Genomic DNA, 27,279 nt, shown 5'->3' on the forward strand with positions numbered 1-27,279 from the left:
TGGATGGGAGGGGTATGAAGGGCTATTGTCCAGGTGGGCATCAATGGAACTAGGCAGTATAATACCTAAGCATGGACCAGATGGGCCGCAAGGCCTCTTTCTGTGCTGTAGTGCTCTGTGTCTCTATAGCAGCTTGTTCAACCCCATTCCAGGAAAAAACATGCTCTCAAATCAATTATAGATCACAATTGAAATACGGAGCCCAGTAGAGATTGTGGTGGGAATGCTAATCACTTTGCAATTCTGAAGGGCAACGACAGCTGTAACCAATCTGACAGGAAGATGGCTGAACTGATTACTAATTACAGACATAAAGCAGGCTTGGACTACACTGTCACGGAACCTCTGAGAACACTTTCTGCTGGGTTTGATAAGGAAACTCCATGGTTAACTTTGGCATCTACCTCGTCATGGCATGGGCTGATTATCCCAGATAGCAGATAAACAGTGAGTTCCGATGCTTTTCCACAGCATTGTAGGTACGACAGCAGATGCTCCGAGGATCTAACTGGATGACAATTTGCTGCTTTCCATGGGAACAGGGATTCAGTTGCCCTGAAAGCAAATTCCTGAATTCAGTGAATGAACCAAAAGTACTGAAAGGTCAAGTCAAGTTTAATGCCTTGTGTAATGAAAAACTTTCTTGCAGCAGCATCACGAGCACAGAGCATCAGATAAGCAGTGTTCACAAGAAAAACATAAAGTAAACATAAGTTATATATTTAGTTGGAGTGGAGGGATGTGGCCGTGATGTGTCAGGCAGAGACCACTGCTCTCAGCAGTTTCTGAATTCCCATGCATTTGAATTGCCATTATGCAATCAGTCAGAATACAGGCAGTCCCCGAGTTATGAACGTCCGACTTACGGACAACTCGTACTTATTAACCGAGGAAGGAGAACATCGTCTGCCATTTTAAGTCGCTGCCGTTGACACTGTGTTGAGTATTTAACTTTGTATTTGGTTTAAACTTTTCTTAGTAAGATTCACCCTGACCCAGCCCCCCCCCCGCCGGCCCCTGTTCCGGTCGGCTGGTGGCACCGTGAGATCAACACCAGGCTCAAGAACAGAGGTTTCTGAGTTCGATTTAGTGACAGACCGCTCCCGTGCTGGGTTGATGTCGATCCAGTGACTCCCGTACCATCCGTGCCGGGTTGATGTCGAGCTCGCAACTCAACCTCGTAATAAAAAACACTGCCACCTCCAGTTTAAATTCCCACACGGAATATTGTGGAGGATCAAATACCCAAACCCAGCACAGACCTCACTTGTCCCATTTAGCCTGTCTCAGTGCGGTGGAGTTTCAGACCCGGGGAATTCAGTGCGGTGGTCCTTAGGACCCAGCGGACCTCAGGAGCCGGCGCAGCTCGGGACCCACCCCCCGCAGTGTTTCTGTTCCATTGACGGGAAGTGATCGTAATTGAAGATAAGGGGAAATAATAAAGTGTTTGGAAAGAGGTGAAATGCCATCGGTCATTGGAAAAGTGTTAGGCTACAGTCGGTCAACGATCGGAACAATTTTAAAGGATAACGGATAAAGTGAGAATAATGGAGCATGTGAAAGGCCTTGCCCCGATGAAAGCTATAATTATTACTAAGCAACGCAGTGGTTTAATTATTGGAATACATACATTTCTTAAGTGTTTTATATGCATAGAAAGGTAAAATATATATTATATACTAAGACAAATGTTTTACCAACTGATGCTAAATAATACCGGATGTACTTGTTCTGACATACGTACAAATCCAACTTAAAGACGGACTCAGGAACGGAACTCGTATGTAACCTGGGGACTACCAGTATTGTCAACAGTACATCTGTAAAAGTTTGCTAGAGTGTTTGGTAACAAACCAAACCTTCTTCATCCCCGAAGTCAGGGGTTCCCCACACTTTTTATGCCATGAACCCCAGTCATTAACTGAAGGGCCCAAAGCCCTCAGGTTGGAAACCCCTGCTAGTGTGCCTTCATTGTGACTGTGTATCCATCAGAATTAGAAGAAGAATCAGGTTTATTATCATGACATATTGTCATAGTGAGCAGCCAGGTGGAGAGACGTCTTTACCAAAGGAGGTGTAGGTCACTCCTTCCCTCTGCTAGCCTGCAGATCACCCTTGGGTAAGGTGTAGCACCTGCTTAGCCTCCCAGTCAGGGTCCTGTAAAGCCAGTGGAGCTGGTGGAGGATGGTCATATGAGCAGCCGGTATGTATCACAAGTCCTGGTTATGCAACCACTGACACCAGGCAGACAATCTCTGAAGAGTATTGATAATGGCTGGGGCCACCCGTCTTGTAAAGACACTGCCCAGAAGGAGGCAATGGCAAACCACTTCTGTAAAAAATTTGCCAAGAACAATTATGGTCATGGAGAGACAATGATCGTCCATGTCATACAACATGGCTCATAATGATGACGATCTTTGTCATCGAAAATTAGTTGTTATACAGCAGCAGTACAGTGAAAAACACATCAGTCACAGTAAGAAATATATAAAAATATAAATAAATAGTGCAAAAAGAGAGCAAAGTAGTGAGGTACTATCCATGGGTTCATTGTCCATTTAGAAATCTGATGGCAGAGGGGACGAGGCTGTTCCTGAAACACTGAGCGTGTGTCTTCAGGCTCCTGTAGCTCCTCCCTGACGGTGGCAATGTGAGGAGGGCATGATGGAGGCAATGTGAAGGGGGCATGATGGAGGCAATGTGAAGGGGGCATGATGGAGGCAATGTGAGGAGGGCATGATGGAGGCAATGTGAAGGGGGCATGATGGAGGCAATGTGAAGGGGGCATGATGGAGGCAATGTGAGGAGGGCATGATGGAGGCAATGTGAGGAGGGCATGATGGAGGCAATGTGAAGGGGGCATGATGGAGGCAATGTGAAGGGGGCATGATGGAGGCAATGTGAGGAGGGTATGATGGAGGCAATGTGAAGGGGGCATGATGGAGGCAATGTGAAGGGGGCATGATGGAGGCAATGTGAGGAGGGCATGATGGAGGCAATGTGAAGGGGGCATGATGGAGGCAATGTGAGGAGGGCATGATGGAGGCAATGTGAGGAGGGCATGATGGAGGCAATGTGAAGGGGGCATGATGGAGGCAATGTGAGGAGGGCATGATGGAGGCAATGTGAAGGGGGCATGATGGAGGCAATGTGAAGGGAGCATGATGGAGGCAATGTGAGGAGGGCATGATGGAGGCAATGTGAGGAGGGCATGATGGAGGCAATGTGAAGGGGGCATGATGGAGGCAATGTGAAGGGGGCATGATGGAGGCAATGTGAGGAGGGCATGATGGAGGCAATGTGAAGGGGGCATGATGGAGGCAATGTGAAGGGGGCATGATGGAGGACAATATGATGTCCATTTTGTTGGTTACTGACATTGAGTGCAAAGTTATTACTATGACACCACTCACACAGCCAATCCAACTCACTCTTGTACACTTCTTCATAACCATCTGAGATTCTGAAGATGACACTTGTGTCACTGGTGAATTTATAGAGGAAGTGACTGACTGTGGTGTCCCCGTGATTAATTGTAGGGAATGGGTGTTCCGGTGTGGGGTGTCTCAGCAAGAGTTTGTGAGTGTGGGTGGGCCAGTGTTAGGTTTAAGGTTGGGATGCAGCAGGAAAATTGTCACTCTTGTATTTCTTGATCTCATTACAGAAATGTCAGAGTCACTTGACCCTACCAGTTTAACTTGGCCCACTCCTTTCATTACCCTGCCCAACACTACTTGGCTTTATTAACCTGGTGTGCGTAAATAGTTCCAGATCATCAGCAATGTAATCTGGGGTCCTCAGGTGTTTCGAGTCTTTATACATTGGACACCCTCACTAGGTGACCTAAAATTGCCATTTATTAGATTTTTTTTGTTTTTCGCATCATTCTCTGTAAACTCTAAAGCCTGTTGTGCATGAAAATTTCCAGATCAGTAGTTTATCAAATACTCAAACCACCCTGTGTGGCACCAACAATTATTCTACAGTCAAAGTCGCTTAGATCACATTTCTTCCCCAATCTGACGTTTGGTCTCTGAGCGAAAAATGATTCTTGACCATGTCTGCATTCTCTTATGCATTGAGGTGCTGCCACATGATTGGCTGATAAGATATTTGATTAATGAGCAGGTGCACAGGTGTACCTAATAAAGTGGCCACTGAGTAAAACGGACATGAGTTTAGAGACAGCAGTCAATCATCGGCTAAATGGATCGAAGCCTCCAGCAGTAATTCTATCAGACCATTTACATTGAGCTAATTGAGAGTTTTGTCTGTAAGGTTTTTAGCTTAGAAGATCAGTTGTGAAATGGTTTGTTTTGCATATTCAGTGCATGTCTGCCATTGCAAATGAAATCTGCTTTAAAAATCTGAACACTGGAATCATAAATAGTTCCAGATCAGCCGCAACTGTTTCCAGAAACTTGAAGTATTGACACAGTATTTCCCGAAACTCTGTGAGACATTTCAGTCAGACCGATGTTAGGCGTAACTTTAGATTGGGACCTGGCAGCACAGTGGTGAGCGTAATGCTTCTTCACAGCACCAGCGAGCTGGGTTCAGTTCTGCTGCTGCATAGAAGGAATTTATACATTTTCTCCGAGACTGAATGGGTTTCCTCCAGATGCTCCAGTTCCCCCCCACAATCCAAAGACATATGGGTTAGGGTTAGTAAGTTGAGGGCATGCTAATTTAGTGTCGGAAGCATGCCAACATTTGCAACCTATCCCCAGCACATTCCTGGATTGTGTTGGTTGTTGATGCAAATGATGCTTTTCACTGTCTGTTTAGTGTTTTCAACCTTAAGATATAGGAGCAGAATTAGGCCGTTTGACCCATTGAGTCTGCTCGACCATTTCATCATGGCTGATCCATTTCCCTCTCAGACCCGATCTCCTGCCTTCTCCCTGTATCCCTTCATGCTCTGACTAATCAAGAATCTATCAACCTGTGTGTTAAATATACCCAGTGACTCGGCCTCCGCAGTGACTGGAAGTGTCATACCTGAATGCGCTCAGTATACGGAATAAGGTAAATAAACTTGTAGCACATTTACAGATCGGCAAGTATGATGTCGTAGGCATCACTGAACCTTGGCTGAAAGAAGATTACAGCTGAGAGCTCAATGTCCAAGGATACACATTGTATCAAAGGGATAGGCTGGTAGGCAGAGGGGGTGGCATGGCTCTGTTGGTAAAAAAAAGAAATCAAATCATTAGAAAGAGGTGACATAGGGGCGGAAGGTGTTAAATCATTGTACATGGATCTTAGAAATTTAGAGGGTTATGGGGAAATCTAGTAATTTCTAAGGTAGGGACATATTCGGCACAACTTTGTGGGCTGAAGTGCCTGTATTATGCTGTAGGTTTTCTATATGTCTATGTTTCTATAGAGCTAAGGAACAGCAAAGGTAAAAAGACCCAGCTGGGAGTTGTATACAGACCCCCAAAGCAGTAGAAAGGATGTGGCCTACGATTACAACAGGAGATAGAAAATGCAGCCAAAAGGGTACTGCTACGATTGTCATGGGGGATTCAATATGCAGGTAGATTGGGGAAATCAGGGTGATTCTGGATCTCAAGAGGGAGAGTCTTTAGAATGCCTGTAAGATGGCTTTTTAGAGCAGCTTGGCGTTGAACCCACCAGAGGATCGGCTATTCTGGATTGGGAGTTATGTAATGAACAGAATTGATCAGAGAGCTCAAGGTAAAAGAACCCTGAGAGGAAAGTGATCATAATATGATTGAATTCACCCTGAAATTTGAGAAGGAGAAGATAAAGTCAGATGTATCAGCATTACAGTGGAGTAAAGGGAATTACAAAGGCCCGAGAGAAGAGCTGGCCAGAATTGATTGGAAAAGAACACTGGCAGGGATGATGGCAGAGCAGCAATGGCTGGAATTTCTGGAAGCAATTCAGAAGGCGCAGGATACATACATCCCAAAGAGAAAGAAGCATTCTAAAGGCAAGATGACACATCTGTGGCTAGAAAGAGAAGTCAAAGCCAACATAAGATCCAAATAGAGGGCAGATAATAGTTCAAAAATTAATGGGAAGTTAGAGGATTGGGAAGCTTGTAAAAACCAAAAGAAGGCAACTAAAAATGTCATTAAGAAGGAAAAGGTGGAATACAAAAGTAAGCAACATGAATTCCTCCGTCTCTGCTGCAGCTGTTCTCAGGATGAAGCTTTTCATTCTAGAACAAAGGAGATATCCTCCTTTCTCAAAGAGAGGGGCTTCCCTTCCTCCACCATCTTTAATTTCACGCACATCTGCTGTCACCCCATCCTCATGCCAGGGATAGGGTTCGTCTTGTTCTCACCTACCAACCCATCAGCCTGCTCGTCCAGCACATAATTAATGGTACTTAATGAATACTTTGCTTCAGAAATCACTACGGAAAAGGATCTTGGAAATTGTAGGGATGACTTGCAGTGTACTGAAAAGCTTGAACATGTAGATATTAAGGAAGAGGATGTGCTGGAGCTTTTGTAAAGCATCAAGTTGGATAAGTCACCGGGACCGGACAGGATGCACACCAGGCTACTGCGGGAAGCGAGGGAGGAGATCACTGAGCCTTTGGCAATAACCTTTGCTTCATCAAGGAGGATGGGAGAGGCTCCAGAGGATTAGAGGGTTCCGGATGTTGTTCCCTTTTTCAAGAAAGGGAGTAGGGTTAGCCCAGGAAACTATAGGCCAGTGAGTCTTACTTCAGTGGTTGGTAAGTTGATGGAGAAGATCTTGAGAGGCAGGATTTATGAACATTTGGAGAGGCATAATATGATTTGGAACAGTCAGCATGGCTTTGTCAAAGGCAGGTTGTGCCTTACGAACCTGATTGAATTTTTTGAGGATGTGACTAAACACATTGATGAAGATAGAGCAGTAGATGTAGTGTATGTGGATTTCAGCAAGGCATTTGATAAGGTACCCTATGCGAGGCTTATTGAGAAAGTAAGGAGGCATGGGATCCAAGGGGACATTGCTTTGTGGATCCGGAACTGGCTTGCCCACAGAAGGCAAAGAGTGGTTGTAGGTGGGTCATATTCTGCATGGAGGCCGGTGACCAGTGGTGTGCCTCAGGGATCTGTTCTGGGACCCCTATTCTTTGTGATTTTTATAAATGACCTGGATGAGAAAGTGGAGGGATGTTAGTAAGTATGCTGATGACACAAAGGTTGGGGGTGTTGTGGATAGTGTGGAGGGCTGTCAGAGGTTACAGTGGGATATTGATAGGATGCAAAACTGGGCTGAGAAGTGGCAGATGGAGTTCAACCCAGATAAGTGTGAGATGGTTCATTTTGATATGTCAAATATGATGGCAGATTATAGTATTAATGGTAAGACTCTTGGCAGTGTGGAGGATCAGAGGGATCTTGGGGTCCGAATCCATAGGACACACAAAGCTGCTGTGTAGGTTGACTCTGTGGTTAGAAGGCATACAGTGTATTGGCCTTCATCAATCGTGGAATTGAATTTAGGAGCCAAGAGGTAATGTTGCAGCTGTATAGGACCCTTCCCAGACCCCACTTGGAGTACTGTGCTCAGTTCTGGTTGCCTCACTACAGGAAGGATGTGGAAGCCATAGAAAGGGTGCAGAGGAGATTTACAAGAATGTTGCCTGGATTGGGGAGCATGTCTTATGAGAATAGGTTGAGTGAACTTAGCCTTTTCTCCTTGGAGCCACGGAGGATGAGAGGTGACCTGATAGAGGTGTACAAGATAATGAGACGCATTGATCGTGTGGATAGTCAGAGGCTTTTCCCCAAAGCTGAAATGGCTAGCACAAGAGGGCATAGTTTTAAGGTGCTTGGAAGTAGGTACAGAGGAGATGTCAGGGGTAAGTTTTTTACACAGAGAGTGGTGAGTGCGTGGAATGGGCTGCCAGCGGTGGTGGTGGAAGTGGATACGAGAGGGTCTTTTAACAGACTCCTGGATGGCTACATGGAGCTTGGAAAAATAGAGGGCTATGGGTAAAGCCTAGGTAGTTCTAAAGTAGGGACATGTTTGGCACAGCTTTGTGGGCCGAAGGGCCTGTATTGTGCTGTTGTTTTCTACGTTTCTACTTGGATGCACATGATAAAATAGGCTGTAGGCAACATGATTTCTTCAAGGGAATCTGTCGGAATTCTTCGAAGAAATAACAAGTAGGAGAGATAAAGGAGAATTGGTGGATGTTGTGTATTTGGATTTTCAGAAGGTCTTTACAAGAAGACACATGAGGCTGCTTAACCATTTAAGAGCCCATGGGAGCAGTGCAGGCTTAGTCTTCCTAAAGTCCATCACCATCTTCTTTGTCTTACTGATGTTGAGCAGCAGATGATTCAGCTTACACCATTTGACAATGTCCTCCAACAGGGCCCTGTATTTATCCTCCTGTCCTCCCTATATACACCCAACTATTGCTGAGTCATCAGGGTATTTCTGTGGATGATATGACCCAGTGTTGTATCTAAAGTCCGAGGTATACAGGGTAAACAGGAAAGGGAGCCGATACAGTCCCCTGTGGGGCCCCAGTGCTGCTTATAGCCATGTCTGACACACAGCTCTGAAGCTGCACAAACTGTGGTCTGTCAGTCAGGTGGTCCATTATCCAGGATACTACAAAATGGAGCTTTTCCTTCAGTAATGAGGCCTGTATGGTATTGAAGGCACTTGAGAAATTAAAAAAACATGATGTTCACAGTGCTGCCTTGCTTATCCAAATGGGAGGAGACACCATTCAGTAGGTAGATGACAGCATCGTCGACTCCAGTGTGCTCCTGGTAGGCAAACTGCAGGGACTAAGGGCTGATCTGACCAGGGTCGGAGGTGAGCCAGGACCAGCCTCTCTAGCTTCTTCATGACGTGTGAGGTCAGGGCCACTGGACAGTAGTTATTCAAGTCTTTCGAGTGGTCTTCTTGGATACTGGAACCACACTTGATGTTTTCCACACAGTCGGGACCCTTTCCAGGCTGAGACTCAGATTGAAACTGCGCTGGAGAACTCCACACAGCTGCTCAGCACACTCCTTCAGGACCACGGGGTTCACACCGTCTGGGTGCAATGCTTTGCCATGTCCGAGTTTCCCCAGAGCCCTTCCCAGCTGCTCAGTGGTGAAGGCGAGTCGATGATGACTGGGGAGTTGGTGGGAGGGGAAAGGTGGGGTCTGGGAGGCGGTGAAGATTGGGACCATAGCAGTTGGTATGCGGAGATATATATGACAGGTGCAGGGCAAGGAGGGGATGTAGATAGTGGTAGCCTGTGTTGCTCATCCACGTGTTGTACTGGATGGGGAAGTGGGAGGAGGGAAGGCATTGGTGCTGAGGGAGCTTTTGGTGCCTCGGCACCTGGACTGGTTTGCTGAGGGGGGTGTGAACAGGAGGGCAATTGTCAAACCTATTAAAGAATTGGTGTATCTCATTAACCCATTCACAGCTGCATTCCAAGGCTTTACAGCCAATGATGTTCTTCACGCCTCTGCACACCTCCTCTGTGCTACTCTGCCCCAGCTTGTTCTCCATTTCTCTCCTGTATTCCCCTTTTGCCAACTTGATCTTCTCCTTTAGCTCCCTCTGTACTTTTCAATTCCTCTAAAGGCTCTCTTTCTGTGGTGGAGAACAGCCTTTAGATCACTGGTGACCCATGACTTGCTCTTAGGGAAGTAGCCAACAGTCCTTGATGGTACCAGTGATGCAATCAGTAAGCCCTTAGGAGGATGGGCAAAGAAGTGGCAGATGGAATAGTGCTGGGAAGTGTATGATCATGCACTTTAGTTGAAGAAGTAAAAGGGTAGACTATTTTCTAAATAGAGAAAATACAAAAGTCTGAGGTGCAAAGGTACTTGGGAGTCCTTGTGCAGGATTCCCTAAAGGTTAATTTGCAGCTTGAGTAGATGGTGATGAAGGCAAATATGGTGTTCGTAATCATTTCAAGAGGATTAGAATTTAAAAGCGATTTTAAAAGGACATTGAGGCTTTATAAAGCACTGGTGGGGCTTCACCAGTATAGATATGTCACCATATACAACCCTGAGATTCATTTTCTTGCAGGCATTCACAGTAAATACAAATACCATAATAGAGTCAATGAAAGACTACATGAAACAACAACCAATGTTTAAAACAATCAACAAACTGTGCAAATACAAAAAGACAGTGAATAAAAGGAAATAATAATAATAAATAATAAACAATAAATATAGACACGTGAGATGAAGTGTCCTTGAAAGTGAAGCCATTGGTTGTGGAAGCGAGTGAAGTTGAGTAAATTTATCTCCTCTGGTTCAAGAGCCCAATGGTTGAGGAGTAACAACTGTTGCTGAACCTGGTGATGAGGGTCCTGAGGCTCCTGTACCTCCTTCCTGATGACAGCAGCAAGAAGAGAAGATGCCCTGGATGGTGGGGGTCCCTGATGATGGATGCTGCTTTCCTGTAACATGTGTAGTTGTGCTCAATGTTGGTGAGGGCTTTTCTTACGATGCACTGGGCTGTATCCCCTACTTTTTGTAGGATTTTCTGTTTAAGGGCATTGGTGTTTCCATACCAGGCTGTGATGCAACCAGTAAATATACTCTGCACCATACATCTGTAGAAATTTGTCAAAGTTTTTGATCACGTGTAGAACCTTCACAAAATTTTAAGAAAGTAGAGACACTGCTGCACTTTCTTCGTAATGACCACTATGTGCCAAGCTTAGGACAAATCCTCTGAAATGACAACACTGAGGAATTTAAAGCTGTTGACCCTCTCCAGCTTTGATCCCCCATTGAGGACTGGCCCATGGACCTCTGATTTCCTACTCCTAAAATCAATAATCATCTCTTTTTTTCTGACACTGAGTGAGAGGTTTCTGCTGTGGCACGACTCAGTCAGATTTTCAGTCTCCCTCCTATGTGCTGATTCCTCACCACCTTTGGTCTGACTAAATATGGAACTGGAGCTGTGCTTGGCCACACAGTCATAAATGTAAGGCGAGAAGAGCAGGGGACTAAGCACACAGTCTTGTGGTGCTCATGCCAATGGAGATCATGGAAGAGATGTTACTACCAATCCAAACTGACTGGGGTCCACAAGTGAGGAAATTGAGGATCCAGTTGCACAAGAAGATATTGAGGCCAAGGTTTTGAAGCTTATTGATTAGTTTTGAGGAGATGATAGTACTGAATGCTGAGCTGTGGTAATGAGGAGCATGCAGATGTGTGTATCTTCACTGTCCAGATGTTCCAGGGTTTAGTGAAGAGCCAATGAAATGGCATCTGTTGGTTCATCTGTTGTAGTGGTACACAAATTGGAACAGATCTAAGTCACTTCTCAGGCAGGAGTTGATGTGTTTCATCACTAGCCTCTCAAAAAACTTCATCACAGTGGATGTAAGTGCTTGTGGACAATAATCACTGAGGTAAGTTATAGTGTTTTTCTGAGGCACTGGTACAATTGAATCCTGCTTGAAGCACGTGGGTACCTTAGACTGCCAAAGTGAGAGGTACTGGTGATCAACACACGTTTTTAGTCGTTGGCCATGGATTCACCTTCCTGAACAATGCTCTCTCATTGGCCTTAGAAATTGAAATCACAGTGTCATCAGGGGCTGTGGGAGTTTGTGAAGGTGCCTACCTGTTTTGATGGTCAAAGTGAGCATAAAAGGCATTGAGCTCACCTGGAAGCAAAGCCTCGTTGTCACCTATGTTGCCTGATTTAACTTTGTAGGAGGTGATACCACTTAAGCCCTGCCACAGCTGCCGAGCATCCTTCAAAGATTCAATCACAAACAAGAGAAAGTCTGCAGATGCTGGAAACACACAAAATACAGGAGGAACTCAGCAGGCCAGGCAGCATCTATGGAAAAGACTATAGTTGACGTTTCACAATCAGATTTAATTTCACTGGCATACAGTATATTGTGAAATGTGTTGTTATATGGCAGCAGAACATTGCAATACATAATTCATTGTCCATTCAGAAATCTGATGGTGGAGGGGAAGGAGCTGTTCCTGTATTGTTGAGTGTGCTTTCAGGCTCCTGTAGCTCCTCCCTGATGATAACAATGAGAAGAGGGCACGTCCTGGGTAATGAAGGTTTTTAATGATGGATGCTGCCTTTCTGAGGCATTGCTTGTTGAAGATGTCCCGGATGGACAGACCATTTAATGGAAAGATTATTTAACAGATGTTGAGCAGGGTCAGTAAGGGGATTGCACCAGAGTGAGTTTTGTTGAGAAGCTGGAGAGCTACATGAAATGATCTGTGTAGATGGCATGTCAAACAATTTTGTCTATTGTACATCAATCCAACTTATAGTAATAAACCAATTGATCAATCTGACATCTGTTTTTCAGGGTTTTCCTGGGGATATTGGGCTGCCGGGCTCTAATGGAGTTGAAGGTCCAAAGGTAGGTGGATAAAAAATCCATTTATTTTAGGTCGTGCTGCAACAGTGACTTCATAAGTTAAAGTTAAAGATTAGGTTAACAGCTTGTCGCATGTATGTCGAAAGATATGGTGAAATGCGTCGTTTGCATCAAATCAAATTAGCGAGGATTGTGCAGGGCAGCTTGCAAGTGTCCTGGATCATTCACAGGAGCCAACACAACATGCCCACAGCTGACTAATCTAACCCGTAGGTGTTTTCAACATGGGAGGAAACCCAAGCGATCACTGGGAGAACGTACAAACTCCATACCGTTGGCCATCCTGCAAACATCACCATGCTTCCAGAGCCAACACAACATGCCCACAGCTGACTAGCCTAACCCGTAGGTGTTTTCAACGTGAGAGGAAACCCAAGCGGTCACTGGGAGAATGTACAAACTCCAAACGAACAGCAGTGGGAATTGAAACCCAATCTTACAGCTGGCATGCTGAGAACATGATGCTAACTACAAAGAATCTGTGCATCTGATCACACTAAATTAGTACACCAGGTAGACAAACAGAATGATGAAAACATAATTTATTTTGCAAATATTATAAACCGTTTGAAGTTTTTTCTAAAGATTAGAACAAGTTATGACGATTGAAGAAAAGCAATATGCTAGTTGTAGTTCCATTGTTGTACCATCCACCACATCCATGTTGACGTCTCTGCCCATCTGCACTAATCCAATGTGTCTACATTGTCTACGTCTGTCTGTCTTAATGTCTCTCAAACATAGTGACTGTATCTGATCCCGCCAGCAAGTTCCAGATACCACCCACAGTTTAAACAAGAGCCTGTGGTATTGCAGGAAAGATAGATAGAGCATTGGCTGACAGGCAGGAGGCAAAGGATGGGAATAAAGGGAGTCTTTTCTCTTGGCTGCTGATGGCTAGTGGTGTCCCATAGGGGTTGGTGCTGGGATCAATTTTTTTCACATTATACTTCAATGATTTCAATGATGGAAGTGACAGCTTTGTGGCCAGATTTGCAGATAATATGAAGATAGGTGGTGTCAAGGAAGCAGGGTGTCTGCAGGAAGACAGATTAGGAGAATGGTCAAATTAGTGGCAGATGGAATATAATGTAGGGAAGTGTATGGTTGTGCTCTTTGGCAGAAGGAGTGTTTCGGAGTGTGGACTATTTTCTAGATAGATAGATAGATACTTTATTCATCCCCATGGGGAAATTCAACTTTTTTTCCAATGTCCCATACACTTGTTGTAGCAAAACTAATTACATACAATACTTAACTCAGTAAAAAATATGATATGCATCTAAAACACTATCTCAAAAAGCATTAATAATAGCTTTTAAAAAGTTCTTAAGTCCTGGCGGTTGAATTGTAAAGCCTAATGGCATTGGGGAGTATTGACCTCTTCATCCTGTCTGAGGAGCATTGCATCGATAGTAACCTGTCGCTGAAACTGCTTCCCTGTCTCTGGATGGTGCTATGTAGAGGATGTTCAGAGTTATCCATAATTGACCGTAGCCTACTCAGCGCCCTTCGCTCAGCTACCGATGTTAAACTCTCCAGTACTTTGCCCACGACAGAGCCCGCCTTCCTTACCAGCTTATTAAGACGTGAGGCGTCCCTCTTCTTAATGCTTCCTCCCCAACACGCCACCACGAAGAAGAGGGCGCTCTCCACAACTGACCTATAGAACATCTTCAGCATCTCACTACAGACATTGAATGACGCCAACCTTCTAAGGAAGTACAGTCGACTCTGTGCCTTCCTGCACAAGGCATCTGTGTTGGCAGTCCAGTCTAGCTTCTCGTTTAACTGTACTCCCAGATACTTGTAGGTCTTAACCTGCTCCACACATTCTCCATTAATGATCACTGGCTCCATATGAGGCCTAGATCTCCTAAAGTCCACCACCATCTCCTTGGTCTTGGTGATATTGAGACGCAGGTAGTTTGAGTTGCACCATATCACAAAGTCCTGTATCAGTTTCCTATACTCCTCCTCCTGTCCATTCCTGACACACCCCACTATGGCCGTGTCATCAGCGAACTTCTGCACATGGCAGGACTCCGAGTTATATTGGAAGTCTGATGTGTACAGGGTGAACAGGACCGGAGAGAGTACGGTTCCCTGCGGCGCTCCTGTGCTGCTGACCACCGTGTCAGACCTACAGTCTCCCAACCGCACATACTGAGGTCTATCTGTCAAGTAGTCCACTATCCAATCCACCATGTGAGAGTCTACTCCCATCTCCGTTAGTTTGTGCCTTAAGATCTTGGGCTGGAGAAAATTCAAAACTCAGAGGTGCAAAGGGACTTGGGAGTCCTCATGCAGGATTCCCTAAAGGTTAACTTTCAGGTTGAGTCTGTGGTAGGAAGGCAAATGCAATGTTAGCATTCATTTCAAGAGGACTAGAATATAAAAGCAGGTTTGTAATGCTGAGGCTTTATATTCCATTGGCCAGACTGCACTTGGAGTATTGTGAGTAGTTTTGGGCACTTATCGATGGAAAGATGTGTTGACATTGGAGAGAGTCCAGAGGAGGTTCACAAGAATGATCTCAGGATCAGAATGGTTTACATATGAGGAGCCTTTGGCTCTAGACCTGTACTCACTGGAGTTTCGAAGAATGAAGGAGGATCTCACTGATTGAAAGGCCTAGTTAGAGTGGACATGGAGAGGATGTTTCTATCAATGATTAAAATCCTCCGTCCTGGTGAATCTCCTCTGCGCTCTCTCCAGCACAGTCCTGTGTGTGATGACCAGAACAGCACACTGTACTCCAAAGTATTCTACTGTAAAGTAACAACGTAATACCTCAAATTTTATATTCTGTGCCCCGACCTATGAAAGCAAGCGTATCATTTGGCTTCTTTACCACCCTCTCCCACAGTCACTCGATTCAATAAAATTCCTTAAATGCCCTGCCATTTATTGTATGCATCCTACCCTACCTACAGGAAAAATATCAATAAGATTGAAAGAGTAGACAGAAAGTTTACAAAATCATGAGGGGCATAGACAGGGTAAATGTAAGCAGGCTTTTTCCACTGAGGTTGGGTGACACTAGAACTAAAGGTGTTGGGTTAAGACTAAGGTTAAGGGGTAACTTGTTAGACCATAATACCATAAGACATAGGAGCAGAATTAGGCCATTTGGCCCATCAAGTCTGCTCCACCATTTAATCATGGCTGATCCTTTTATCCCCTCCTCAACGCAACTCCCAGGCCTTCTCCCCGTAACCTTTGATGCTGTGGTCAATCAAGAACCTATCAATCTCTGCCTTAATTAAACCCAACGACTTGACCTCCACAGCTGCCTTGGTTGGGCTGTGATGGATGGTATGGTACTTACTGAGGAGGGATGAAGGGGAAGAGAATGGGCGCGACAGTAGTGTGGATGTTAGCATGATGCTATTACAGCTCAGCATTGGAGTTCAGAGTTCAATCCCAGTGTCCTCTGTAAGGAGTCTGTTTTTTCCTCCCACAATCCAAATGCACACCGGTTATGTTAATTGGTCATTGTAAATTGTTCTGTGATTTGGTTAGGGCTAACTGGGATTGTGGAGTTGTCGGGGTGGTGCCGCTCAGACAAAACAAAATTAAAACAAAAACTTTACACCATCTTATAAGTTTGTCCCCTCAGGCAGTTAACCTGATCCACCATTCTAGTTAGCTCCCCCTTCCCATACCCCTCTATCTATTACCTCAGTCAGCACACTGCACTGTAAGCACTTGAAACTACTTTTTACAATGCTGTTTACATTGTAAATATGTACATGCTGGTATTTATGCACATTTTATTCCCATTCCGTTTGTTAGCTAACTTTATTTTTTATATATTCTTTGTTCTTTCTAATTGTTGAATGTAGCTTTTTGTTGCATGTCTCACCCTGACCAATACACCACACCAATTCCTAATGCATGTAAATGTATATGCTGGATAAAGTTGATCCTTGATTTTGCATGGATCTTGTGTGTATGTAGCATACTTTTCATGTCTTTATAAGCCTTTAATTACATTCCTCCTGTTTGGCTGTCTAGGGTGAACCTGGTGACAGAGGACTGCCAGGCCCTCATGGACCCAAGGGCCAAGAGGTAAGATTAGTTTCATTTGTCACATGAACATTGAGATATCCAAGCACACAGAGAAATGCATCAACTCCGTTCATAAGCCGCACAGTCCAAGGATGTGCTGAGGATGACCAGCAAATGTCCATACTCCCACTGCCAACACATCAGGCCCACAACTCACTAAACCGTACTTACACATCTTTGGATTTTGGGAGGAAGCTGAGGAAACCCACACAGTCACTTCATCGCACAACCTCCTTCCAGGACTTGAATCCATGTGGCTGGTGCTGTAAAGCATTATGCTAATTGCTACACCACTGTACTGCCCAGAAAGAAAGCAGTGCCTCATGAATTTGTCTAGGAAGCTAAGAGGGAACTGTCAAGGGTATTTGTCCAAGTGTCTTTTAAATGTTATTAATGTACCTTATACATAGAACATAGAATGTCACAGCACAGTACAGGCCCTTCAGCCCACGATGTTGTGCTGACCTTTTAACCCACTCCAAGATCAGTCTAACCCTTCCCTCCACCATAGCCCTTCATTGTTCTTTCATCCATGTTCCTATCTAAGGGTCTCTTAAATGTCCCTAAATGTCTCTTAAATGTTCTTAAATGTCCCTGGGTGAAAACTTTGTCCCTCAGGTTCCCACTAGATCTCACCTTAAACCTGTGCCCTCTGGTTCTTCACTCCACACCTTAAACCTCTCCCTGTAACTCAGGCCCCCGATTCTCATCAACCTCCTTTGCTTTCTTTCCTGACTTTGTGGAGCTGTAGACAGAGCAGGAAAACAGGCCCTCTGTGCTGACCATCAATCACCCATTGACACCAATCCTACACTGATCCCATTTCAATCTCCCCACATTCCTATCAACTACCCCCAGGTTCCACCCCTCACCCACACACTGGGGATAATTTACAGCAGCCAATTAACACTTATCTCAGATGTGGGAGAGAACCGGAGCACCTGTGGAACACCCATGCAGTCACAATGAGAACATGTGAACTCCACACAGACAGCGCCAGAGGTGGGGTTCGAACCGAGGTCCCTGGAGCTAGGGGGCAGAGGCTCTTCCCGCTGTGCCACCATGTGGCTCGTTTCTAGGTGCCTGTCATGACGGACACAACAACATTTAACCCATTTGTCCTTCTTCAACAGGGAGATGAAGGACCACAGGGGCCACCAGGAAGCCAAGGGTCACTTGTAAGTCTTCAACCTGACAGTTACACTTTTTTGTCAGAATTGTGTGTAGATACCAAATGATGTAACGGTGTTTGTCTTCGTCACAAAATCAGACTAGGGTTAAATCAGGGGTTGCTGGGTTGGCCGGAAGGACCTATTCTATGCTGTATCAGTAAATAAATAAACAATGACATCGGGGTTGGGGTGTCCTAGGTCCATTTCTTTGGTGACTCAGTCAGATCTATGTTACAGTTCAGATCATCAATGGATTAGACCATAAGAGCACACAATATAGGAGCAGAATTAGGCCATTTGACCCATTGATTCTGCTCCACCATTTCATAATGGCCCTCCCAGCCCCAATCTCCTGCCTTCTCCCCGTATCCCTTCATGCCCTGACTAACCAAGAATCCATCAATCTCTGCCTTAAGTATACTCAATGACTTGACCTCCATGGCTGACAGGTGGCAATGAATTCCATAGATTCACCACCCTCTGTTTGGTTCAGGAAATGGAGAGGAACTGCTGTTTGACCTACTGAGCTCCTCCGACTGGTCAAGTGTTGCTCTAGAACCCAGCGTCTCTATTCTCTTCTCTCAGTTCCTCTGACTCCGCTGCATCTGTTTGCAGATGAGGCATTCCATTCCAGAGCATCTGAGATGTTGTTCTCCTTCAAAGAAAGGGGTTCCCCTTCTATTGTCGATACTGCCCTCACCTGCGTCACCTCCACTTCCCTCACCCAACCCTCTTACCGCCATACCAGGGATAGGGTTCTCCTTGACCTTATCTACCATTCCACGAGCCTCTCATCCATCATATCACTTTCCACAACTTCCGCCATCTCCAACAGGATACCAATACCCCGTCTTTCACTCCCTTCTCACTCTCTGCTTTCCAGCAGGATCACTTTCTGCATGACTCCCCTGTCCACTGATCTCCCTCCTGGTACTTAACCCTTAACCTGCAAATGGTCTAAGTGCAAAACCTGCCCATTCACCTGCTCCCTCAGCTCTATTCAAGGACCCAACCCATCCTTCCAGGTGAGGTGACACTTCACCTGTGAGTCTGTCAGGCTCATTTATTGAATGTGGTTCTCCCAGTCTGGCCTCCTAATAAATAAGTGAGACTTGATGTAAACTGGGGAAATGGTTCTGCTGGGCACCTTTGTTCTGTCTGCTGCAAAAGGCAGCCTCTCCCAATGGCCACCCATTTCCATTTGTCTTCCCATTCCCATTCTGACATGTTAGTCCAAGGGCTCTTCTGCCATGATGAGGCCACTCTCAGGTTGGAAGAGCAACATCTTATGTTCCATCTGGGTGGCCTCCAACATGATGCAGGAACATCGATTTCTTCAAATTCCGGTAATTTTCCCTCTCTCCCTTCTCTCTTTTTCCACTCCCCATTCTGGTTCCTCTCTCACCCCTATTCTCCTCACCTGCTCATCAGCTCCCCCTGGTCCCCATCCTCTCTCCTCTCCTATCAGATTCCTTCTTCTATAGCCCTTTATCTCTTCCACCTATCAGCTCCCAGCTTCTCACTTCATCCCCTTCACCCACCCGTGATCTTCCCCCTCACCTGGTCTCGCCAGTCACCTGCCAGCTTGTACTCCTTCCCACCGCACCAACTTCTCTTTCAATATTTTTATTAGTTTCTGCATAAAGAATATAGAGTACAAGAAGATATATGAGTCAAAAAAGTACCAAATTCATTGATTTAAAAATACAGTTACAATCACAAAACTCTGTATTCATAAAAATTAAATTAAATTGTAATATTGAAATACAATAATTTTGTTTTACAGAAAAAAATCTAAACCCACTACCAAAGTCAGAGCTGTTAGAAAAAGCAAGAAAAAGGGGGGAAACCCTTATCATATAATAAAATATATTATTAGCCACCATCTGTACTTTTACAACAAATCAAAGATTTTGAAAATAACTCAAAAATGGTCCCCACAATGTATAATGGCTAGATTCAAAAACTGAACATCGGATAATCTCTAAATTTAAGCATGACGTAGCATGCCGTAATCATTGAGCATGAGTAGGCGGAACAGCATCCTTCCATTTAAGCAAGAGCACCCTCCTAACTATAAGAGAAGTAAAAGCCCAAATATGCAAATCAGGGGGCTCCAAAATAAAGTCTTTTCCTCCAACAATACCAACTAATGTGGTCAAGGGGTTAGGCTTAAAATTTGCCTTGAAAAGTACCGAGAAAGTTTGGAATACTTCCATCCAGTAACTTTCAAGGCTTGGATAGGTCCAAAACATTTGAATTAATGAGGCTTCTCCATTATTACATCTATCACAGAAAGGGGATATATCCGAATAAAAACGAGATAGCTTATCTTTAGACATGTGAGCCCTATGAGCCACTTTCAATTTTAAGAGGGAATGGGGTGCATAACAATGAAGTGTTCACCAATTTAAAAATTTCATTCCAAGTTTCCTCAGAAACTGAAGTCTGTAAATCTTGTTCCCAAAGATTTTTAATTTTGTCTACAGGAACATTTCTCATTCCTAACAACATACCATATTGAACCATTATAAAAAGGTTTCCAATTAAAAATTACATCTTATAGGCATCCACTAGTCTCGTGAGACCATGGATTTGTGCCTTGGAAAGTTTCCAGGGTGTAGGCCTGGGCAGGGTTGTATGGGAGACCAGCAGTTGCCCATGCTGCAAGTCTTCCCTCTCCATGCCACCGATGTTGTCCAAGGGAAGGGCACTAGGAGCCATACAGCTTGGCACCGGTGTTGTCGCAGAGCAATGTGTTGTTAAGTGCCTTGCTCAAGGACACAAACATATTGCCTCAGCTGAGGCTCGAGCTAGTGACCTTCAGATCGCTAGACCGATGCCTTATCCACTAGGCCACGCACCAACACAAATTACATCTAATAAGTCCTTATTGGAACTTATAGGAAATGTATATAGTTGAGAACGCAGGAAGTGTCTAATTTGTAAATAATGAAAAAATTGAGTTTTGGGTGAACTATATTTAGCTGACATTTGCTCAAACGAAAGAAGACTTCCTCCAACAAACAAATCCTGGAAGCATTTAATACCCAATCTATCCCATTCTTTAAAAACTGAGTCGGTCACCGAAGGTTTAAAAATATAGTTAAAACAAATGGGACTAGACAAAGAAAGTCTCAATAGACCAAAGAATTTCCTAAATTGTACCCAGATCCTCAAAGTATGTTTAACTACCAAATGTTCAGTTAGTTTACTAAAAGATAAAGGGAGTGAGGATCTGAGAAGAGAAATAATAGAAAATTTATTAACAGAGTTAGCTTCTAAAGAAACCCATATCTGACAGTCCTCATGGTTAATATAATATGTCCAAAACGTAAGATTTCGTAGTTTCCAACTTCTTGTTCTGCTTCTTCCCCTTTCCTCTCCAGTCCTGTTGAAGGATCCAAAATATCAATTGCTTATTCCTCTTCCCTGTTTGACCTGCTGAGTTCTTCCAGCATTCTGTGAGTGTTGGATTTAAATTTAATTCCCTGTGGGCCCAGTACTGATTGTCAGACCTAGTATTCATGTCGAGTGAATCTTATATGATTGTGTGGAACTATCATGGTAACTTCACTAACCACTGAACTCTATGTTTTAGGGGAGACCAGGCCGGAAAGGATATCCTGGAGAGATCGGATTGGAAGGCATGAAGGTAACCTTCAATGGCAATAAAAAAGAAAATAGGAAAACAGAAGTAAGCCAGAATGCGGCCATGGCTGATCTGTTTTGGCCTCATCGCCCTTTCTGTGTCATTTCCCCATCCATCAGCACTTAAGATGTAGGAGCAGAATTAGGCCATTTGGCCCATCAAGTCTGCTCTCCCATTCCATCACGGCTGATTTATTTTCCCTCACAACCCCATTCTCCTGCCTTCTTATAACTTTTGACTAAAAACTGGTCTATCTCCACTTAAAATATACCCAATAGCTTGGCCACCACAACTGTCCATGGCAATGAATTCCACAGATTCACCATCTTTTGGATAAAGAAATTTCCACTCATCTCTGTTCCAAATGGATGTCCCTGTATTCTGAGGTGCCCCCCACCAACCTTTCAGCAGACTGTCTTTAACCTGTCTCTCCTTGTAAAAACGATGGTGCTATTGGTAAAAATGTTTTGTGTCATTGTTCTTTCCCAAAGGGGGAGCAAGGAGATCTGGGAAACATTGGGAAGATTGGAGAACTGGTATGTTTAGACTTTTTTCCTGCTCAGTGTCTGATTGTGACATTTCGGTGGGGAGAGTGCATTTAGATTTTGACTTAAATTTAAGCTTTGAACTTCGTAAACTGAACCGTTGCTGGGATAAAGAATGGGGGGGCAGGCAATCTTGTCAAAGAGTTTCATTAAAACTCTAGTTAGGCCGCATCTGGACTATTGCATTCAGTTCTGATCTCCCTGCTACAGGAAGGATGTTGAGGCTTTGGAGAGGGTGTAGAAGAGGCTCACCAGGATGCTGCCTGGATTAAAGGGCATGAGCTATAATGAGAGGTTGGACAAACTTGGGTTGTTTTCTCTGGAGTGGCAGAGGGTAAGGGGAGGTTTTTAAGATTATGAGAGACATAGATAAAGTGGATAGACAATATATTTTTCCCAGGGTTGAAATGTCTAATTCCAGAGGAGATGCATTTAAGGTGAGAGGGGTGTAATTTCAAAGGAGATTGATGCACCATCAATAACTCTCCGAGACGTGAGGCGAGGTATAGGCTTTTATTGGCTGGAAGAAAGAACAAGCAGCAATTGACCACCATGCTACATCCTGGAGACTGAGGGCAGGGCCCAGGCTCCAATCGCCTTTATACCGGAGTCAGTGGGAGGAGCCACAGGAGCAGTCAGCGGTGGGGGGGGGGGGGGGGGGGGGGGCGGCGTGTCCAGACAGGTATATGTAGTTCACCACAGAGGTGCAATGGGTAAGTTTTTTCTTACATGGAGAGGGGTGGGTGCCTGGAATATGCTGCCCCGGGTGGTGATTAGAAACATTTACATATGATATATATGTACAATGTCTGAAATACATCTTATGGAAATGTTTGTTTGATGAACTTCAATAAAAAAAAATACAAAAAAAAGAATGTGAGGAAATGGAGGGATATGGACAGTGTGTAGGCACAAGGGATTAGTTTAGTTGGCCTTTTGATTACTAATTTAATTGGTTTGGCACAACATTGTGGGCCAAAGGGCCTGTACCTGTGCTCTACTGCTCTATGTCCTAAAACCTTATGGAAAAGCAAATTGTCAAGAACATAATCAAATTCCACTTTAAATGTACCCCATAATTTACTCTCCACAGCCAACTGTGGCAATGAATTCCACAGATTCACCACCCTCTGGCAAAATAAATTCCTCTTCATCTCTGTTCTGAAGGAGCATCCCTCTATTCTGAGGATGTGTCCTCGGGTCCTAGACTCCCTCAGTATAGGAAACAGCCTCTCCTCCTCCATTCTTTCCTGGACTTACAATATTCAACAGGTTTCAATGTGATTTCTCCCCCACTGCCAACGAGTGCAGTCCTAGAGCTATCAAACACTTCTTATACATTAGCCCTTTCATTCCTGTTATCAGTCTCATGGATCTCCTCTGGACCCTCTCTAATGCCAGCGCATTCTCTTACAGATATGGAACCCAAACTGCTCACAATACTCGTAAATTTAGTCTGAACAATGCCTTATAAAGCCTTGGCATTACATCCTTGCTGTTATATTCTAGTCCTCTCAAAATGAATGCTAACATTGCATTTGCCTTCCTCACTACTGACTCAACCTTCAGGGAATTCTGCATGAGGATTTCCAAGTCCCTTTGCATCTCCGTTCTCTGAATTTGCTCCCCGTTTAGGTCACCAATCTGAAGTTGATGCCTATCTTTGGTGCTTTATAGTGATTGCATCAATATGTTTGGCCCAGAATAGATCTTCAGAGATGTTGACACCCAGGAATTTAAAACTGCTCACCCTTTCCACTGCTGATCCCTTATGAGGACAGGTGTGTGTTCCCTCGACTTCCCCTTCCTGAAGTCCACAATCAATTTCTTGATCTTACTGACATTGGGTGCAAGGTTGTTGTTGCAACACCACTCAACCTGCTGATCTATCTCACCCCAGTACACTTCCTCGATGTCTCATCGGCCAATTTATAGATGTTGTTTGAGCTGCGTCTAGACACACAGTCATGGGTGCAGTGAAGTAGAGTGGTAGGCTAAGCACACACCCTGGAGGTGCAGTAGTGTTGACTGTCAGTGAGGAGGAGATGTTGTTACTGATCCACACTGACTCTGGTCTCCTGATGAGGAAGTCACGTGGGCCAAAGCCCTCCACACCCCTTGAGACTAGGCTTGAGACCTAGTTCTTGCTATTACCGAGGACAGGCAACTCCCCTGCCATCTGCCAATAAATCAGTGAATTGAACCTGCAGCATTCCACATTAACAATGTCCAAAAGGGTCTTACAGTCACAAGAAAAGTGACTAAGATGGCCAGTCACTATTAGAAAGCTTGCCTCTTTCGTGCACTGGCGTCTCCAAAGCCTCTCCAGCACAATCTGCACCAAACTCAGCTCCTTCAGGTCCTTGATACCTTTCCTGTAGGTAGGTGACCAAAACTGTACACAATACCCCAAATTAGGCCTCATCAACATCTTACACAACTTCAACATAACATCTCATCTCTTGTACTCAATACCTTAATTTACAAAGTCACCTGATACTCTCACTGTAGCCACTACCAGACCAGTCAGAGAATTCCAGTAGGGTTTTGCATTTGGAATAAATATAATACAGGAGAAAAATTGGCAGGTGTAGGTTTAGCACTAGGAGAAAGTGTTGGCATTTGGAATTAGATAGTTGACTGAGAACTGAAACAGATGCAATGGGCTGAATGGCCTCCTCCTGCCTTACAACCATTCTGTGGTTGGAAAAAAATCCAGTCACTGCTTCCCAGCTTCTGATAATTTTGTGAGTTTGATCCTGACCTTTGGCACTGTTTGTGTGGAATTTGCACATTCTCTTATGGCCACATGGATTTCCTCCCACGTCTGCAGGTCAGTGAGTTAATAGACCACCTTAAATTGTTATTTTTGTAGGTAGGAGAATGAGTAGGAATTGTCAAGGAGTTGAGAGGAAAGAGGTCCTGTGAGCTGGTAGGGACTTGATGGGTCGAACAGCCGCTTCCTGTGTCATGACAGCTTTGGGAAAGAGAAACAGTTAACATTCAGATCAACAACCCTTCATCAGAACTGGGACAGGAGGAAGACACGAGGGTGGTGAGTTGCAGAGAAGGTGGGAGAGTGTGGAGGGACCATGCCTGGCAGGGTGGTGGTGCCAGGGTTGCCCAGGTGGAGGGGCAGTACTGCAACACTGAGGCACAGCTGATGTTCCTGGACACCTCCACCTCCATCTGCACAGAGCACAGGAGATCCACACTTGATTTAACGGAGGCCGCAGTAAATGGGTCATGTTAAGGTGAAGTCCAGCACCATCTGAATCAGAACCGAAACAAACTCCTCCTGTCAGTTCTGGCCACCTCACTGCAGGAAGGATGTGGAAGCTTTAGAGAGGGTGCAGAGGAGATCTACCAGGATGCTGCCTTGCTTCGAGAGCATGTCTTATGTGAAAAGGCTGAGTGAGGCAAGGCTTTTCTCTGTGGAGTGATGGAGGATGAGAAGTGATTGATGAAGGTGTACAAGATGAAATACTAGATAGAGTAGACAACCAGAGAACTTTTCCCTGGGTGGAAATGGGTATTACAAGGGGTCATAATTTTAAAGTGATTGAATGTAAGTATAGGGGGGTGTCAGAGGTTGGTTTTTACAGAGAGTTGTGGTTACATGGAATGAGTTGCCAGGGGTGATGGTAGAGGCAGATATGTTAGGGGTATTGAAGAGACTCTAGCAATGGAGGACTATGTAGGAAAGGGTTAGATTGACCTTAGAGTAGGTTAAAGGGTCAGCACAACATTGCAGGCTGAAGGGCTGTACAGTTTGATGTTCCATGTTTAGTTTCTCCCCATAAACACTGTAATAATAACTTACTGGGTTTTTTTGTCTGTTCACAGGGTCCTGCTGGTTTACCTGGACCGCGGGGACCCCGTGGGACTCTCGGCGAAAAGGTAAACTTTTCATATTATCACTAAGACTGCCAGAACTACTGACGTATGTCATGAAATCTATGGTTTTGTGGCAGCAGTACAGTGCAACACTTAAAAAATTACTGTAAGTTGCAGAAAGAAATATATTTTAAAAATTAAGTGATGCAAAAGGAGAGCAAAATAGCAAGATACTGTACATCAGTTCATTGTCCATTCAGAAATCTGATGTCGGAGGGGAAGAAGCTGTTCCTGAAATGTTGTGTGTGTGCCTTCAAGCTCCTGTACCTCCTCCTTGATGTAGCAATGAAAAGAGGGTACACCCTGGGTGATGAGCACCACATGCCACTGATGAAGAAATAACCCCAGAGTTCATGGTGAAATACCAAAGGTCCAGCAAGTTTCTACAGAAATCATTCTGACTGTTTGCATCACCATCTGGTGTGGAAGTTCCAATGCACAGAATCAGGAAAAGCTACTGACTCAGCCAGTTCAAACCTCCCCACCTTCGAGGACATCTTTAAAAAGAGCTACCCCCCAAGCAGATGGCATCCAGCACTGAGGACCCTTCGCAACGAGGACATGCCCCCTCCTCACTGCTACCATCAAGGAGGAGGTAGAGAAGTCTGAAGACACACACTCAATGTTTCAGTAACGGCTTCCCCCCTCTGCCTTTAGATTTCTGAATGGACAATGAACCCTGAACACAACCTCGCTATTTTGCATCAGAGATTCTGCAGATGATGGAAATCCAGAGCAATACACACAAAATGCAGGAGGAACTCAGCAGGTCAGGCAGCATTTATGGAGAAGAACAAACATTCGATGTTCTTCAGGATTGGAAAAGAAGGGGGAAGATGCCAGATTTCCTTAGATGCTGCCTGACCTGCTGAGTTCCTCTAGCATTTTGTGTGTTGCTCACTATTTTGCACTATTTATTTAGTACTTCGTTTCTACCTAGCACTGTTACTGCGAAACAACAAATGTCCCGACATACGGTGTGTCAGTGATAATAAACCTGATTCTGATGGTGATTTGTGATGATAGCTATTATCAGTATGTCCTTTAGACTCATAATGAAGACATTTCACCCACTGAATCTATGCTAGCTGACTTTGGATTTTTATTATCCTGTGTACTAAGATACAGTGAAAAATTTTTCTAGCATACTCTAGACCAAGGGTTTCCCAAACTTTGTTATAATTTGGACCCCTACCATTAACTGATGGCCCCAGCTGGGATCTCCTGCTTTAACTGATCAAATCATTACACAGTGCATTGAAAATAAAACAATAACAGAATGTAGAATGAAGTGTAGAATGCAGATATGGAGAAAGTGCAGTGCAGACAGACAATAAGGCACAAGGTTATAATCTCACAGCCAATCCCATTCCCACACACCATTTCCCAGTGTTACAGACTAGCTATTCCATCTGATTCCCACTACCTCATCTACCTCTCCTCCTACCCTTCGTGGATACGCAGCGCAGAAACAGGCCCTTTGGCCCATTGGTCCATGCTGACCGTCAACCACCCATTGGCCTCAATCCTACACTGATCCCATTTAATTCT

General features: G+C 44.5%; 1 protein-coding gene across 4 annotated transcripts in view; it reads left to right on the forward strand.

Moving 5' to 3' along the window:
* The window catches only part of LOC140736680 (uncharacterized), a 493,430-nt gene that overhangs the window by 244,484 nt on the left and 221,667 nt on the right, over positions 1 to 27,279 (forward strand). For all 4 annotated transcript variants that reach the window (XM_073062508.1, XM_073062505.1, XM_073062507.1 and 1 more), the window contains 6 exons: positions 12,317 to 12,370; positions 16,409 to 16,462; positions 17,596 to 17,640; positions 21,236 to 21,289; positions 21,778 to 21,822; positions 25,678 to 25,731. In XM_073062508.1, coding sequence (XP_072918609.1) covers positions 12,317 to 12,370; positions 16,409 to 16,462; positions 17,596 to 17,640; positions 21,236 to 21,289; positions 21,778 to 21,822; positions 25,678 to 25,731 — 306 coding nt within the window. The remainder of the gene's footprint in view (positions 1 to 12,316; positions 12,371 to 16,408; positions 16,463 to 17,595; positions 17,641 to 21,235; positions 21,290 to 21,777; positions 21,823 to 25,677; positions 25,732 to 27,279) is intronic.

Source organism: Hemitrygon akajei, chromosome 12, assembly GCF_048418815.1.
Source record: "Hemitrygon akajei chromosome 12, sHemAka1.3, whole genome shotgun sequence".
Taxonomy (NCBI): domain Eukaryota; kingdom Metazoa; phylum Chordata; class Chondrichthyes; order Myliobatiformes; family Dasyatidae; genus Hemitrygon; species Hemitrygon akajei.